The sequence below is a fragment of the Mytilus edulis genome, chromosome 6 (assembly GCF_963676685.1).
Source record: "Mytilus edulis chromosome 6, xbMytEdul2.2, whole genome shotgun sequence".
Classification (NCBI taxonomy): Eukaryota; Metazoa; Mollusca; class Bivalvia; order Mytilida; family Mytilidae; genus Mytilus; species Mytilus edulis.
Window position 1 is genome coordinate 31,056,983 of NC_092349.1, and position 18,429 is coordinate 31,075,411.

General features: G+C 34.5%; 2 protein-coding genes across 5 annotated transcripts in view; one reads left to right on the forward strand and one right to left on the reverse strand.

The window, feature by feature from the left end:
• The window catches only part of LOC139527497 (beta-ureidopropionase-like), a 36,155-nt gene extending 35,510 nt beyond the window's left edge, over positions 1–645 (reverse strand). The window contains exon 1 of the mRNA XM_071322989.1: positions 493–645. Coding sequence (XP_071179090.1) covers positions 493–593 — 101 coding nt within the window. The 5' untranslated portion in view covers positions 594–645. The remainder of the gene's footprint in view (positions 1–492) is intronic.
• LOC139527499 (zinc finger SWIM domain-containing protein 7-like) lies at positions 408–16,642 on the forward strand. 4 transcript variants are annotated; one of them, XM_071322993.1, is made up of 7 exons: positions 408–443; positions 5,338–5,410; positions 6,192–6,213; positions 6,932–7,034; positions 10,571–10,719; positions 15,635–15,660; positions 16,519–16,642. In XM_071322993.1, exons 1-6 carry the CDS (start codon positions 423–425, stop codon positions 15,648–15,650), a joined length of 384 nt encoding a protein of 127 aa, XP_071179094.1. In that variant the 5' UTR covers positions 408–422; the 3' UTR covers positions 15,651–15,660; positions 16,519–16,642. The 4 variants fall into 4 exon arrangements, with proteins under 4 accessions (XP_071179094.1, XP_071179091.1, XP_071179093.1 ...); XM_071322990.1 differs by having other exon boundaries at positions 10,571–10,649; XM_071322992.1 differs by lacking the exon at positions 408–443 and adding an exon at positions 818–927 and having other exon boundaries at positions 10,571–10,649.
• The last annotated feature ends 1,787 nt before the right edge of the window (positions 16,643–18,429 follow it).

Here is an 18,429-nt window from a genome sequence, read left to right on the forward strand (position 1 = left end):
TATATTTATCTAAATATTACAGTTTTTTCATTAATTTGGGCGAGTTGGCAGGAGAAAATTACAGGATTAAACCCTTTAAAGCCTTTTCACAAGTGGGGCGAGTTGGTAAACCAGTTTGGGCACAGGCACTTGTTTCTGTCAATATGGGGTTTTCTATCCATACCCGTACGAAAAGTCAAAACCCCATATTGACAGAAACAAGTGCCTGTAGTTTGGGGCGACTTTTTAAAAGTGGGGCAGGTTGGTGAAAAAGTGAGACGATTAGGTGTAGGGCGATTTGCCAGTGGGGCGATTTGTCCTGCTTCCTAACACCAAATGATGGTGAAAGTATATAAGAAATCTGGGCTCATTGTTTCAACAATGCAGGAGAAAAAAGAAATGGAATGAAGATTCGTTTCTCTCCCTCTTCCCATTAGGAACTTATGTTTAGTGTTACATTTACGGTAACGTTGTATTGCATTAAATCTAAACATGCACAACATCAGATTTTACCTAAGTTCCTTTCCGTACAGAATTCTCCACACATCTGCCAACTCTTGAGGTGGGACATTCTTTTGTAAAGATTTCTCCAAGCTTTCTAACTCAGCAGCCATAGTTCTGAATACACGTTGACAGAGAAGATGAATAGTCCAAAGAGATTCCGAGAAGCTGCGATATGTTTACATTTTCAAAAAGGGGTGTATATATCATCTATCAACACTCAAATCACCAGTAATTGCAAATAAAAACACATGTCTTAAATACAAATATGATACATCAACAATGAAACAATTGAAAGAAAACGAGAGAGATATAATAGTATTTAAAAAAAATATTAGACTGGCTAAATTTCAATGAGAAATATTTGCCATACCTGCTGAATAATGAATTCGACCAATCCGGGAAAATACAAAAATATAAACAGTTGTAACCACAGATGAGCTAATGGTAAATTAAGATGAGGAGATAAATACGAATTTCGGAAAGGACTTTTTTTTTAATCCCACTTATTTGAACATTGACATACACGAAAAGGGGGCAGGTCAAGCAAATGTCTCCTAGAGAATGTAACCCCTTTTCTATAGAATTTTTCTTGTGTAACACTACATATTATTTTTAGTAAATGTTCTTTAAACTTTAATATTTTTTACAATTTTTCTTAATATGTGCCATAGTGTTCTTATCCACACAATACTATAAGTGGGACTTTTACATCTGAGAATACTAATACTATAAAACATGTGTTACTATTATCAGCAAAAAATGATCAGTGGCGAATCCAGAACTTTTTGTAAAAAGGGGGGAAAGGAGTGGAGGGCCCACAGACTGACCTAAGGGAGGGCCTGCACCAGTCAAGCTTCAGTCATTCCGTACAATTATTATGGATTTATTACACAGGCACTCGTCTCAGAAAAAAAACCTATATACCTTTATATAAAGGTATCTATCATGTCTATATAGGAACAAAAAATTCTGAGACATTTGAGATGAGTGCCTGTGATTTATTAGATGGAATTAATTTTTTTTAAAGAAAAGATGAAAAATATTCTCTAACAGTTTCAAATAAAAGAATACGAATTGGGTCTACTTCACTTGTAAAATCACTGCTGCATACATGTGAACCTCCCGACGGGAGTACAATAATCCCGTTTTCAGGGGTCTCCTCCCGTCCTCCCGTTTAGGAGGAAAAAATCCCGTGCATGAAATATTTCATGAATGAAAATTTTCAACCACCATATACGGCATATTTGATAATTTCTTACTACCGTACTGGTGTATAAATTGACACCTGTGTTAAATTTTACCTGTAAATCAAAGAAGATGTGTAATTATATGGCTTCACTTAACAGCTTGGGTGTCAAACATACTGCTAATCAACGATGTTTACCCCTAGCTAACTGCCGTTGTGTAATAAAGACTTCTGCTATATTAATCTGTGACTTGTATATTTCCCATTTTACCTGGCATGCACTCATTACATGCATAAAGTTGCAATAAACCTTCCTCTTTTCATTGTCTTCAACATCATATATATATTGTATATATGAGACAATATCTGAAAAAGTCTAGTTTTTGGCAATAAGAAAAAACCCAAAAAAATTCTTTAGACCCGGTATTTTAATAGCACAAATCGAAGAACACACATTGGGGATCTAGGAACTGTTGTCTGTAATTCAAATACTTGTTTAATAAGGAAACAATGGCAATTTAAAAATGGTACAAAAAAAATACAGTTCTTTCCTGTTACCAAAGTGAATCAATTTTAAAAAGTTTCTAATGGGAATAAGGAATAAGTTTAAGACACTATTTGTGGTTTACTAGTATATCCTGCAATAGTTTATCAAATGCCAATTATTGATTTTAGCATTTGTAATACAAAAGGTTTAGAAATATACTTAAATATAGTCAGATATGTCGGTAACATGAAAGAATCCTGGGTAACAGGACAACGGTAACAGGACAGAGTTGGTAACAGAAAGGATTTTTCTGCTTTATTTTAAAGTTTAAGAAAAATAAATCATTTTAGATTGGTCACAATTGGAAGATAACAGCAAACAATGTCATTTATCCTTTGAAACTGTATTTGCAAGATGAAAAATCTGCCCAGGTAATGAAAAATTCTAAAATAAATTCCTTTCTGTTACTATCTACTATACTAGAATTGCACAATGTTCTCTGCTGTTATCAAAAGCAAAAAACCTATTTTTTTATTCAATATACTGTATATTATTTTGAAATTTATTTGATATGGGGGTGATAACTTATATTAAATGAAATGGTTGGCATATAGTAGATTAACTGTTCGATTCTTCAGTGAAATTGTCTTGAACATCCTTCCTGTTACTGATGATGGTTATGCTGTTACTTTTGATCAGGTAACATGACAGAACGTAACAGAAAGGAATTACGCGATAGTTTTTGTCCTTTTTATCACATTAAATGTAAGTGTATTTCCTGTGACATATAACTTTTAAAAAGATGATATAAAAACACACTTAATGTTGTGGTGCACACTTAAAAATATTCTCAGAAAGTGTAAAAAAAGGCTATAACAGGATAGAACACCAATAAGTATTTTTCTATAAATTCTTACCTTGGATGGGCTTGAATTTTCAAACCTGGCTGCCTTTCCAACTATTTCTTTGTACTAATACATTCAGGAAATGATGCTCTTCACAATACATAATGGGAAAATAACTTTTGGTCTTGTAAACGTTTCCACAGGTAAAAAAAACCCAGTGGTAACAGGAGGGAAATCACCCCTGGGGACAAATTTTTTTTCTCTTAAAATTTGCAAAATTTTATTACATGCTATAGTTATAATATAAAAAGACAAATTAGGGGCAAGTTTATTAAATAATATATCATATATGTGAGAATCGGACGCCTGTTTAATCAATTTGGATATTATTTGAATGATTTAGTTTTCAAAAAAACACAGGGCACAACATGATTTTAGGGGGGGTTGAACATTTAAATTACAATATTTTATTGGAAGAAATATAAGAATGAGTGTTTAATTGGCAGGCCATGGTGCATTATATAATTTAGTTTATACTAAAACTTAAAATTTTCAAAAAAGATGGTTGAATAAAAAAATAATTGCTGGTGAAGTGCGGGACATGGAAATTAGACTTTTTCAGATATTGTCTCATATGCTATTTATATATTTAAAAAGTCACAGAAACTTTAAATTAAGCATAAACCCCATCATGCCCATTTAAAAAGAAGATAAATATAGAAAATCTTAGAAAAAAATATGTATTGTTCAACATGTTCAGTGGATAACTTTTTGAAATTATACATGATACTACCACAAGTCATATGGCCCAGGCTTGTGAAATTGCTTTAGGGCTTGTAAAATTGCTTTAGGGCTTGTAAAATTTAAAATTCTCTACAAGCCAACAAAATCCAGCTAAAATTTTCAAAAAAATGAGCTTTGGTTTGAATAAGGCTGTGACTATAAAATAAAAATTCAATGAAAATAGGCAACATGTTCATGTACATATGTACATGATGTATATATATGCCATCCTTTGAAACCATATATACAAAATCATGAATCTGTATAATGTATCTGTAATAGAATTTCTGCCAGTCAAGGCATATCTCTATTCACATAGAGGAAAATGTTAATACACAACAGTAGCGGATCTAGGGGGAGAGGAGTGATTTGTGGGATGGAACCCCCTTTGTTTTAAACGATCAATGCATTTGAATGGGGACATACATGACATAAAGTTCATGTAGTTGTCATTTTATCAGAAAATAATTCATGGAGCAGTATTTTTGTTCCGTAACAGTAGTGGATCCAGGGGGAGAGGAGTGATTTGTTGGATGGAACCCCCTTTTTTTTTTAAACGATCAATGCATTTGAATGGGGACATACATGACATAAAGTTCATGTAGTTGTCATTTTATCAGAAAATAATTCATGGAGCAGTATTTTTGTTCCGTAACATTATTTCACATTTCAATTGGTTAAAAAGTTAGTTCTTGTACAAATTTTCCAATGCTGGAACATATTTCCTTATACATATAACATGTACAAGTATAATATATATTATCGCTATTTTGTGGATTTTTCTTTGATCTTTTCTTGTGATAATTTTTCATATCATGCTACTCGCTTGAGATGGAAAATTATTGCTAGAAACTAACATGACTAAGGAGGCATGTGGCCTTGCTAATGAAATTGACATGAAATTGACAACGTCGTCATTTTAAAGTAAAATAGTGATAAACAGATTATCATTGGTCATGGACTCATTTCAACTTGTCATTGCTTTTCTTGCTTTTTAGGATCAACTATAATCTATAATTCAGGATGAATATATATATAATTCCAAAGGGACATATTTCCTGTGCCTATGAAATAAGTTCAGGTGGAACAAATGTCAAGCCTGATCAAATCTTTTGTTATAATATCACCTGTACATATATGATGAATTTATTTAAGGAATGACTGTAATATTTCTTCTGTCTATGAAGAAATAACATAAAAAATGTGTTGCACACTGAATAGCTTGTGTAGCAGGTTATTTTAAAGTATGCACCACATTTTTTATGTTATTTTAAATAGACAGAAAAAATATTACATCATTTCTTATAATTTAATTCTAAACTCCATTTTAAACATGTTAAACTGTAGTAAACCATGAAAAAACGTTGATGACAAAACTATGTCTCTGAGCTGATAAACAAAACAGTGTCAGCCAATCAGAAGACGAATTACATCCAAAATTAAATTATTCAGATATAACATACATTGTAATGTTTGAAGTGTCTATATGGTCATAGGTAGAACCATTTACAACATATCATAATCTATTTTTATCATCTTGTTTTAATTTTTAGGGAGATGTAATAAAGTCTGTTGGAGAGGAGTTGTGGAAAGAAGTAGAGAATGCTTACACAGATTCTGGTAAAAGTAAGTCATACATTTAATGTATTAACAAACCAGAATCAATCATTGTGTCTACACAAACATGGCATAACATAGTCATACATTTAATGTTTTAACAAATCAGAATCAATCATTGTATCTACACAAACATGGCATAACATAGTCATAACTTTATTGAGATGCAAAGTATTACTTCAGGAACTATATACATGACATATGTTAAGTCAGTAATGTATGGTCTGTTCAGTGATGGGTAGGCTTTGTTTGCATTATATGAGCCCTCTGTAGTTTCATGTAATCAGGATGTCACTCTTCAGTAAATATATATATGCGATGTCAGTAAGGAGATAACTTTATTGTATTTAATTTTAAGCTCCAACGGCACCAATTGGTGATTTGATGGTCCCAAATTCAGTTTAAAACAGGTCGCCATTTATTTTAATGGGTATTTACGACCATCAAATCACCAATTGATGCCCCGGAGCTTAAAATATAATATTGTTATCTTCATTCTAATGAAACGGGTCGAAAACAACATTAAAACATACATTTTAAATCTGCCATACCTCGTCTGCGCTTGCATGTGAATTCGTTTGCATCAATTGTGAATTAATGCCAAAAACTTAGTGGCATTATCCAATCAAAAGGAACGTAACAAATGATGTTGCAATAGAATAATATTTGGTATGCATTTGTCTACTTAGGATATATGTCAATCCAAGGATTAAGTGGTCAGCTGTATTTTTTACAGTTACTATTTGTAACATAATCATTTAATACTGATCTATTTAATTTTTTTTGACAGTAACAGATGAAATCCTTTCTGCGTAAGTTTTATTTTCATTATTAAACAAGTTTCACATTCTTTAATTGACTACACTTCTTACATTTAATTTCAAATTACTATAATTAAAAAAATCAACATATTTTTAACATTAAGACTTGTAAGTAGTCTTGAAATGTCAGAACACAGGAAATATAATAACTCATGCACAACATGGACATGATGGACTGAATTGGCTAGGGGTGTAATTATTCACACACCATTTGATACATGTAAGTCTATATGTCTATTTGCTGTCTATTCCTTACTTTTTCAGAGCAAACCACACATTTCATCATGACTTTGTAACATGTGTAAGAAAGTAAGTAAGTAAGTAAGTGAATTTTATTTATAGTCGGGCATGATATGTACAAATCAACAAGGTAAACATGAGCTAATGTAGTGTAATGTAGTTTACCTCTCTAAACCTCAGAAAATGTCTATACCTGACATACATTGACATAGATGAGTGTTTGATTTTGTTAGGTTTTATGGACTTCCTCCTATTTAATGTACAATGTACCTTGGATTTCTGTCAATGCTTTTTAACACATGTATATCAAAAACAAATCAGTGTTATAGATGTTAAAGATTGACTACCTAAGTCAGAGACTGACGACAAACATTAGAGACAAACACTAAAGATTTGACACAAGCAATATGACAAGCTGTACTAACATTCTAACTATTTCAGATAACTATGATAATTTTATCATCTACAGATTAAGTTTTGTATACCAATCTTCTCTGCTACCAGCTCTGGATTTAGTGGATCATAGAAATGTCAGTCACATGACCTCACCTAGTGGTAGGTCAATATACCAGGTAATCTCAGTAGTAATGTAATAGAAATAACAGTCACATGACCTCACATAGTGGTAGATCTGTATACCAGGTAAGCTCAGTAGTAATTCAATAGAAATGTTAGTCACATGACCTCACCTATTGGTAGGTCTGTATACCAGTTAAGCTCAGTAGTAATGTGATAGAAATGTCAGTCACATGATTTCACCTAGTCGTATACAGGTAAGCTCAGAAATAATGTAATAGAAATGTCAGTCACATGACCTCACCTAGTAGTAGGTCTGTATACCAGGTAACCTCAGTAGTAATGTAATAGAAATGTCAGTCACATGACCTCACCTAGTGGTAGGTCTGTATACCAGGTAAGCTTAGTAGTAATGTAATAGAAAAGTCAGTGACATCACTTCACCTATTGATAGGTCTGTATACCAGGTAAGCTCAGTAGTAATGTAATAGAAATGTCAGTCACATGACCTCACCTAGTAGTAGGTATGTATACCAGGTAACCTTAGTAGTAATGTAATAGAAATGTCAGTCACATGACCTCACCTAGTGCTATGTCTGTTTACCAGGTAAGCTCTGTAGTAATGTAATAGAAAAGTCAGTGACATGACCTCACATAGTGGTAGGTCTGTATACCAGGTAAGCTCAGTAGTAATGTAATAGAAATTTCAGTCAAATGACCACCTAGTGGTAGGTCTTTATATTAAGTTAGCTCATTTGTTATGTAATACAAAAATCCGTCACATAACCTCACCTAGTAGTAAGTTTGTATACCAGGTAAACTTAGTAGTAATGTAATAGAAAAGTCAGTCACATAACCTCCCCTAGTGGTAGGTCTGTATACCAGCTAAGCTCAGTAATAATGTAATAGAAATGTCAGTCACATGACTTCACCTAGTAGTAGGTATGTATACCAGGTAACCTCAGTAGTAATGTAATAGAGATGTCAGTCACATGACATCACCTCTTGGTAGGTCTGTATACCTGGTAAGCTTAGTAGTAATGTAATAGAAAAGTAAGTGACATGACCTCACCTAGTGGTAGGTCTGTATACCAGGTAAGCTCAGTAGTAATGTAATAGAAATGTCAGTCACATGAACTCAACTAGTGGTAGGTCTGTATACCAGGTAAGCTCAGTAGTAATGTAATAGAAATGTCAGTCACATGACCTCACCTAGTAGTAGGTATGTATACCAGGTAACCTCAGTAGTAATGTAATAGAGATGTCAGTCACATGGCCTCAGCTAGTGGTAGGTCTGTATACCAGGTAAGCTTAGTAGTAACGCAATAGAAAAGTAAGTGACATGACCTCACCTAGTGGTAGGTCTGTATACCAGGTAAGCTCAGTAGTAATGTAATAGAAATGTCAGTCACATGAACTCAACTAGTGGTAGGTCTGTATACCAGGTAAGCTCAGTAGTAATGTAATAGAAATGTCAGTCACATGAACTCACCTAGTAGTAGGTCTGTATACCAGGTAAGCTCAGTAGTAATGTTATAGAAATGTCAATGACATCACCTCACCTAGTGGTAGGTCTGTTCACCAGGTAAGCTCGGTAGTAATGTAATAGAAAAGTCAGTGACATGACCTCACCTAGTGGTAGGTCTGTATACCAGGTAAGCTCAGTAGTAAGGTTATAGAAATGTCAGTCACATGACCACCTAGTGGTATGTCTGTATATCAAGTTAGCTCAGTTATAATGTTATAGAAATGCCAGTCACATGACCTCACCTAGTAGTAAGTCTGTTTACCAGGTAAGTTAAGTAGTAATGTAATAGAAATGTCAGTCACATGACCTCACCTAGTAGTAGGTCTGTATACAAGGTAAGCTTAGTAGAAATGTAATAGAAAAGTCAGTGAAATGACCTCACCTAGTGCTAGGTCTGTATACCAGGTAAGCTCAGTAGTAATGTAATAGAAATGTCAGGCACATGACCAGCTTATCTAGTGGTAGGTCTGTATACTAGGTAAGCTCAGTACTTATGTCATAGAAAATTCAGTGACATGACCTCTCCTAGTGGTAGGTCTGTATACAAGGTAAGCTTAGTAAAAATGTAATAGAAAAGTCAGTGAAATAACCTCACCTAGTAGTAAGTCTGTATACCAGGTAAGCTCAGTAGTAATGTAATAGAAATGTCAGGCACACGACCAGCTTATCTAGTGGTAGGTCTGTATACTAGGTAAGCTCAGTACTTATGTCATAGAAAATTCAGTGACATGACCTCTCCTAGTGGTAGGTCTGTATACCAAATTAGCTCAGTAGTTATTTAATAGAAAAGTTAGTCACATAACCTCACCTAGTAGTAAGTCTGTATACCAGGTAAGTTTCGTAGTAATGTAATAGAAAAGTCAGTCACATAACCTCCCCTACTGGTAGGTCTGTATACCAGCTAATCTTAGTTATAGTGGAATAGAAATGTCAGTCACATGACCTCACCAAGTGGTAGGTCTGTATACCAGGTAAATGCAGTAGTAATGCAATAGAAATGTCAGTCACATGACCTCACCTAGTAGTAAGTACGTATACCAGGTAAGCTTAGTAGTAATGTAATAAAAAAGTCAGTCACATGACCTTACCTTGTTGTAGGTCTGTATACCAGCTAAGCTTAGTTGTAATGTAATAGAAATGTCAGTCACATAACCTCACCTAATGGTAGGTCTGTATACCAGGTGAACTCAGTTGTAATGTAATAGAACAGCCAGTCACTTGATCTCTCCTAGTGGTAGGTCTGTATACCAGGTAACCTCAGTAGTAATGTAATAGAAATTTCAGTCGCATGAGCTCAAATCAACCCGGACTTCAGATGTGAATATCAATATAGGTTTTTGATAAGTATGCTTGTCAACGGATCAACATTGTCATGTGAAGTGTTGTGATTGTTTTTAAAGACTGATTGGATTTGCTTATTAGTCTATTAGCTTGCAGTTTTATTCCAACATATACTTGTACTCATTTGAATCAGTGATTTTCTTCCCTAATGTTTGATCCAGGAGCAGAAGCAAGCTTTTCAAATCAATCAGTATGTTCTGTTTCTGTGTGAGCTTCACTTCATCTACTTTGATATGTATTGGTGAAATATTTTATTAGTTTTCTTATCCCAGGCATAGATTACCTTAGATGTATTTGGCACAACTTTTAGGAATTTTGGATCCTCAATGCTCTTCAACTTTGTATTTGTTTGGCTTTATAAATATTTTGATATGAGCGTCACTGATGAGTCTTATGTAGACGAAACGCGCGTCTGGCGTACTAAATTATAATCCTGGTACCTTTGATAAATATTTTAACTATTGATTTTATCAGTAACTTCTTAACGGCTCCTTTGTGTTCAGCATGAATTAATTTCAGCTTTGGGTCCATATCCTTGTCAAGACACCACTTAATAATGTGGAGTCTCTGTCAAAGATGTTATGATCATGATGATTACAAAATACATTTCACTGTACTTTTAGTTCAAAAATTATACAACATATTTCCAACATGTTGCAGTGAAATTGTACTGATGATGTTAAAATGGTAGAATCATGTTTAGTGTGTTTAAATATATTGTAGGTTATTGGAAGTTCTGGAACACCTTATACCTGTTTTACTACCAGCTTCTATTGTTCCTGTCCAGCGTTCAGATACTCAGGTAGTTTATTAACTTTAAACCTGGTTCACTACCAGCCTTTAGTGTTCCTGTCCAGCGTTCAGATACTCAGGTAGTTTATTAACTTTAAACCTGGTTCACTACCAGTTCTATTCCAGTGTCACAAGTGTAGGTTACTGGTAGTTCATTAATTCTTCATCTTGTTCACTACAAGCCTTTAGGGTTTCATTCCAGTGTAACAAGTGTAGGTTACTGGTAATTAATTAATTCTTCATCTTGTTTACTACAAGCCTTTAGGGTTTCATTCCAGTGTAACAAGTGTAGGTAACTGGTAGTTCATTAACTCTTCATCTTGTTCACTACAAGCCTTTATTGTTCCATTCCAGTGTAACAAGTGTAGGTTACAGTCAGTTCATTAACTCTTCGTCTTGTTCCCTACAAACCTTTATGGTTCCATTCCAGGATCACAAGTGTAGGTTACAGTCAGTTCATTAACTCTTCGTCTTGTTCACTACTAGCCTTTATTGTTCCATTCCAGTGTCATAAGTGTAGGTTACAGTCAGTTCATTAACTCTTCGTCTTGTTCACTACTAGCCTTTATTGTTCCATTCCAGTGAAATAAGTGTAGGTTACAGTCAGTTCATTAACTCTTCGTCTTGTTCACTACTAGCCTTTATGGTTCCATTCCAGGATCACAAGTGTAGGTTACAGTCAGTTCATTAACTCTTCGTCTTGTTCACTACTAGCCTTTATTGTTCCATTCCAGTGAAATAAGTGTAGGTTACAGTCAGTTCATTAACTCTTCGTCTTGTTCACTACTAGCCTTTATGGTTCCATTCCAGGATCACAAGTGTAGGTTACAGTCAGTTCATTAACTCTTCGTCTTGTTCACTACTAGCCTTTATTGTTCCATTCCAGTGTCATAAGTGTAGGTTACAGTCAGTTCATTAACTCTTCGTCTTGTTCACTACAAACCTTTATGGTTCCATTCCAGTGTAACAAGTGTAGGTTACAGTCAGTTCATTAACTCTTCGTCTTGTTCACTACTAGCCTTTATTGTTTCATTTCAGGATCACAAGTGTAGGTTACAGTCAGTTCATTAACTCTTCATCTTGATCACTACAAGCCTTTATTGTTCCATTCCAGGGTCACAAGTGTAGGTTACAGTCAGTTCATTAACTCTTCGTCTTGTTTACTACTAGCCTTTATTGTTCCATTCCAGTGTAACAAGTGTAGGTTACAGTCAGTTCATTAACTCTTCATCTTGTTCACTACAAACCTTTATGGTTCCATTCCAGTGTCACAAGTGTAGGTTACTGGTAGTTCATTAATTCTTCATCTTGTTCACTACAAGCCTTTAGGGTTTCATTCCAGTGTAACAAGTGTAGGTAACTGGTAGTTCATTAACTCTTCATCTTGTTCACTACAAGCCTTTATGGTTCCATTCCAGCGTTCAGAAGGAAATGTTATAGTTAGTTCATTAAGTCTTCATGTGGTCACTATAAGCTTTTATTGTTCCATTCCAGCGTTCAGAAGGAAATGTTATAGTTAGTTCATTAACTCTTCATCTTGTTCACTACTAGCCTTTATTGATCCATTCCAGTGTCACAAGTGTAGGTTACTAGTAGTTCATTAACTTTTCGTCTTGTTCACTACTAGCCTTTATTGTTCCATTCCAGGATCACAAGTGTAGTTTAGAGGCAGTTCATTAACTCTTCATCTTGTTCACTACTAGCCTTTATTGTCTATTCTAGTGTAACAAGTGTAGGTAACTGGTAGTTCATTAACTCTTCATCTTGTTCACTACTATCCTTTATTGTCTATTCCAGTGTAACAAGTGTAGGTAACTGGTAGTTCATTAACTCTTCATCTTGTTCACTACAAGCCTTTATTGTCTATTCCAGTGTAACAAGTGTAGGTTACTGGTAGTTCATTAACTCTTCATCTTGTTCACTACTAGCCTTTATGGTTCCATTCCAGGATCACAAGTGTAGGTTACAGTCAGTTCATTAACTCTTCGTCTTGTTCACTACTAGCCTTTATTGTTCCATTCCAGTGTCACAAGCGTAGGTTACAGTCAGTTCATTAACTCTTCATCTTGTTCACTACAAGCCTTTATGGTTCCATTCCAGCGTTCAGAAGGTAAGGTTATATTTAGTTCATTAAGTCTTCATCTGGTTCAATACAAACAAGACTTTATTGTTCCATTCCAGTGTCACAAGTGGAGGTTACTGGTAGTTCATTAACTCTTCGTCTTGTTCACTACAAGCCTTTATTGTTTCATTCCAGGATCACAAGTGTAGGTTACAGTCAGTTCATTAACTCTTCGTCTTGTTCACTACTAGCCTTTATTGTCTATTCCAGGATCACAAGTGTAGGTTACAGTCAGTTCATTAACTCTTCGTCTTGTTCACTACTAGCCTTTATTGTTCCATTCCAGTGTAACAAGTGTAGGTTACAGTCAGTTCATTAACTCTTCGTCTTGTTCACTACTAGCCTTTATTGTTTCATTCCAGGATCACAAGTGTAGGTTACAGTCAGTTCATTAACTCTTCGTCTTGTTCACTACTAGCCTTTATTGTTCCATTCCAGGGTCACAAGTGTAGGTTACAGTCAGTTCATTAACTCTTCATCTTGTTCACTACCAGCCTTTATTGTTCCATTCCAGTGTAACAAGCGTAGGTTACAGTCAGTTCATTAACTCTTCATCTTGTTCACTACTAGCCTTTATTGTCTATTCGAGTGTAACAAGTGTAGGTAACTGGTAGTTCATTAACTCTTCATCTTGTTCACTACTAGCCTTTATTGTCTATTCCAGTGTAACAAGTGTAGGTTACAGTCAGTTCATTAACTCTTCATCTTGTTCATTACTAGCCTTTATTGTCTATTCCAGTGTAACACGTGTAGGTAACTGGTAGTTCATTAACTCTTCATCTTGTTCACTACAAGCCTTTATTGTCTATTCCAGTGTAACAAGTGTAGGTTACTGGTAGTACATTAACTCTTCATCTTGTTCACTACAAGCCTTTATGGTTCCATTCCAGGATCACAAGTGTAGGTTACAGTCAGTTCATTAACTCTTCGTCTTGTTCACTACTAGCCTTTATTGTTCCATTCCAGTGTCACAAGCGTAGGTTACAGTCAGTTCATTAACTCTTCATCTTGTTCACTACAAGCCTTTATGGTTCCATTCCAGCGTTCAGAAGGGAAGGTTATATTTAGTTCATTAAGTTTTCATCTGGTTCACTACAAACAATACTTTATTGTTCCATTCCAGTGTCACAAGTGTAGGTTACTAGTAGTTCATTAACTCTTCGTCTTGTTCACTACAAGCCTTTATTGTTCCATTCCAGGATCACAAGTGTAGGTTACAGTCAGTTCATTAACTCTTCGTCCTGTTCACTACAAGCCTTTATTGTTTCATTCCAGGATCACAAGTGTAGGTTACAGTCAGTTCATTAACTCTTCGTCTTGTTCACTACTAGCCTTTATTGTTCCATTCCAGTGTAACAAGTGTAGGTTACAGTCAGTTCATTAATTCTTCGTCTTGTTCACTACTAGCCTTTATTGTTTCATTTCAGGATCACAAGTGTAGGTTACAGTCAGTTCATTAACTCTTCGTCTTGTTCACTACTAGCCTTTATTGTTCCATTCCAGTGTAACAAGTGTAGGTTACAGTCAGTTCATTAACTCTTCGTCTTGTTCACTACTAGCCTTTATTGTTTCATTCCAGGATCACAAGTGTAGGTTACAGTCAGTTCATTAACTCTTCGTCTTGTTCACTACCAGCCTTTATTGTTCCATTCCAGTGTCACAAGTGTAGGTTACAGGTATTAATTTTACACCTGGTTCACTACCAGCCTTTATAATTTTATTCTAGGGTTCAGAATGCAGGATTACATGCAGTTCATTTATTCCTAACATGGTTCATGACCATCCTTTATTGCTCCATTCCAGGATTCTTGAGCCTTCAGATTGATTTCATTTTCATTTCAATTGTTATACTGGCAAATTCGTAATTCTTTCTGTATGAGATTTTAAATAGCTCTGTAAAATGTCAAATTAAGTGACCCACTCATGGCTTCACTTGACAGCTTTGGTGTCAATCACACTGTTAATTAATACAGTGTTCTTTGATATGCTTTCTTATATAGATGCTGATATTATACGTTTCATTGTCATTTTTTGTTGTCTAAGTTATTTCAATAAGAACAAAAACACGATGGATTGATGTAGAAATAAGAATCTGTAAACCTCGGTTGTAGTGGGTATTAAATGTTCCAAATCGGCAATCCTTGTTGGGCTCAGACCATGCAGTGTTAATTTTAGACATTAACACACGTTGCTATGGGTCGGCGAAGCTTATGAAAGGTAAGTAAAAATAAAACACTTCCGCGTGTTCAAAATGAAATGAATGGATGATATAAGAAATTTGCATAGAGTATAATGAAAGCCTTTATTGTTCCATTCCAAGTTTCAGAAGAGGAGGTTATTGACAGTTCTATTACATGAAACCTGTGCACTAAAAGTTAAAATTATTCTATCCATCCTACAAATATTTAGGTAGGTGGGGTTCGCGTTGTTTATTCTTTAGTTTTCTATTTTGTGTCATGTGTACTATTGTTTGTCTGTTCAATGTCTTTTTCATTTTTAGCCATGGCGTTGTCAGTTTATTTTAGATTTATGAATTTGACTGTTCCTTTGGTATCTTTCGCCCCTCTTTTATAGGCATTTCTGGAACTCCTCGCACATATTTCCCCTATATTGATACTATTCAACATTCTCATACTTACATAGCTTATTGCCAGTTCTGGAACAACTTGTACATGTTCCTATTTTACTGCCAGATTGTGTTGTAATCAATTAGTTTGTTGACAGTACTTTTAAAAATCAGGGGAATCACTGCCCAATTATTTTCTAAGGATCTTAACAGGATTATTTGAGCCCAGATTGATTTGATATTGTAAAGTGACCATTTGAATAAAATAAAAGTTCACAAATAAATCATTCTTTATCTCTTATTTTAGTTCTGATGAAAGATGATCATTTAATGGTAAGTTTAACTTGATATGATTATATGTTTATATGTCATGTATGTTTATATGTCATGTATGTTTATATGTCATGTATGTTTATATGTCATGTATGTTTATATGTCCAGTAGAAGAGATGTGGAAAATATCCCAAGAATATTCAAACTAATATGTTGAAATCGAACTAATGATTCTTTTGCATAAAACAAAAAACAAAAAAAGAAGAAGACAAGATTTTCAATAACATGAATAACAGGCTATGTATAATCAAACTAATTGACAACAACTGTCATATTCCCGACTTACGGATATTTTCTTAATATGTAGAACATAGTGGATTACCTTAGTGTTTCAAATGATTTTAATATTTTATTTTATGAACACATTTTATAGGAAAACGACTAGATCAATGATCTCTCAGAAACGAGTAAGACTAAAAATCTGCAACATCTAAGATAATATTATTAAACTTTTTTTTGGTAAGGTTACCACCTCATCAATTGACCACTTTATATCAAAACGGGAGATACAGTCATGTTAGATTTAGTTTGTTTGTTTATTATTAATAGATATAGGTGTGAGTGCCAATAAGACAACTCTCCATCCAAATAACAATTTATAAAAGTAAACCATTAATTATAGGTCAATGTACGGCCTTCAACACGGAGCCTTGGCTCACACCGAACAACAAGCTATAAAGGTCCCCAAAATTACTTATGTAAAACCATTCAAACGGAAAAAACCAACGGTCTAATCTATATAAAAAAACGAGTAACGAGAAACACGTATACATTACATAAACAAACGACAACTACTGTACATCAGATTATTTATAGTTATCTATATTAAGTTAAATGTAATATATATTTTTTTTACAGTGTAAGCATGTATTAGCTATAAAACTATCTGAGGCAATGAAACTGACAAAGGAATTGGCAATCACTGATGATGAAATGGCAACATTACTTAAAACAATCGAATGAATAAAAGGAATAAAATAAATAGTTATTGAATATGAAACATTAGATACAAATAAGTAAAATAACACAGATATACAATTCCAAGGAAAAAATAAAACGAAAAGTCCCTTATCAAATGGCAAAATCAAAACCTCAAAAACATCAAACTAATTGACAACAACTGTCATATTCCCGACTTACGGATATTTTCTTAATATGTAGAACATAGTGGATTAAACCTGGTTTTATAGCTAGCTAAACCCCTCACTTGAATGACAGTCGCATCAAATTCCATTATTATAATGACAACGATGTGTGAACAAAACAAACAGACATAAAAGATAAATATATAAAACTAGAGGCTCTAAAGAACCTGTGTTGCTCACCTATGTTCTTTCAATAAATAATTCAAAATTTGGTGACTATGTTGAACGCATCTATCCAATCGAGCTAGAGATAAAGGATACTACAGATACGGTTAAGTTGGCCTCATATCTTGACTTACATCTAGAAATTGACAATGAGGGTCGGTTGAAAACAAAACTAAACGACAAAAGAGATGATTTCAGCTTTCCAATTGTGAACTTCCATTTCTAAGTAGCAACATTCCAGCAGCACCTGCATACGGGGTATATATCTCCCAATTGATACGATATTCCCGTGCTTGCATTTCCTATCATGATTTTCTTGATAGAGGGTTGCTGCTCACACAATCTTATTAAAATAAATTCTCACCACTTGCTCCTCGATTTTTTATATGTCGCCGGCGACATATAAAAAATCGAGGAGCAAGTGATGAGAACTTATTTTAATAAGATTGCTGCTCACAAGGAAGCTATTATGCCAAGAGTTCCAAAAGGTGAAGTTGAAATCATCCCTTCGTAAATTTTACGGACGCCATCACGAGTTGGTTGAGGGTATCACCAGCCCAGTAGTCAACACTTCGGTGTTGACATGAATATCAATAATGTGGTCATTTTTTTGAATTTCCTGTTAACAAAAGTTTAAATTTTTCGAAAAACTACGGATTTTCTTATTCCAGGCATAGATTTCCTTAGCCGTATTTGGCACAACTTTTTGGAATTTTGGATCCTCAATGCTCTTCAACTTTGTAATTGTTTGGCTTTATAAATATTTTGATATGAGCGTCATTGATGAGTCTTATGTAGACGAAACGCGCGTCTGGCGTACTAAATTATAATCCTGGTACCTTTGATAACTATTTACACCACTGGGTCGATGCCAATGCTGGTGGACGTTCGTCCCCGAGGGTATCACCAGCCCAGTAGTCAACACTTTGGTGTTGACATGAATATCAATAATGTGGTCATTTTTTTGATAAATTTCCTGTTAACAAAAGTTTAAATTTTTCGAAAAACTTAGGATTTTCTTATTCCAGGCATAGATTTCCTTAGCCGTATTTGGCACAACTTTTTGGAATTTTGGATCCTCAATGCTCATCAACTTTGTAATTGTTTGGCTTTATAAACATTTTGATATGAGCGTCATTGATGAGTCTTATGTAGACGAAACGCGCGTCTGGCGTACTAAATTATAATCCTGGTACCTTTGATAACTATTGACTGTTATGGAATAACCGTTTCACAAATGAAATCTGATATGTTCCTTAAGTCGAAACTACAATCCCTTTCCCTTTTATGATTGTGACCTACCGAACTAGACTATTTACCGGATTTGTTATCACATAAGCAACACGACGGGTGCCACATGTGGAGCAGGATCTGTTTACCCTTCCGGCGCACCTGAGATGACCCTAGTTTTTTGGTGGGGTTTGGTTGTTTATTCTTTGGTTTTCTATGTTGTGTCATG

Coding starts and splice junctions, on each gene's coding strand:
- LOC139527499 (XM_071322990.1), top strand. CDS start 423: ATGTTTAGTGTTACATTTACG. Junction 5,411..6,191: donor TTACACAGATTCTGGTAAAA/GTAAGTCATACA, acceptor TTTTTTTGACAG/TAACAGATGAAATCCTTTCT. Junction 15,661..16,518: donor TGAAAGATGATCATTTAATG/GTAAGTTTAACT, acceptor TTTTTTTTACAG/TGTAAGCATGTATTAGCTAT.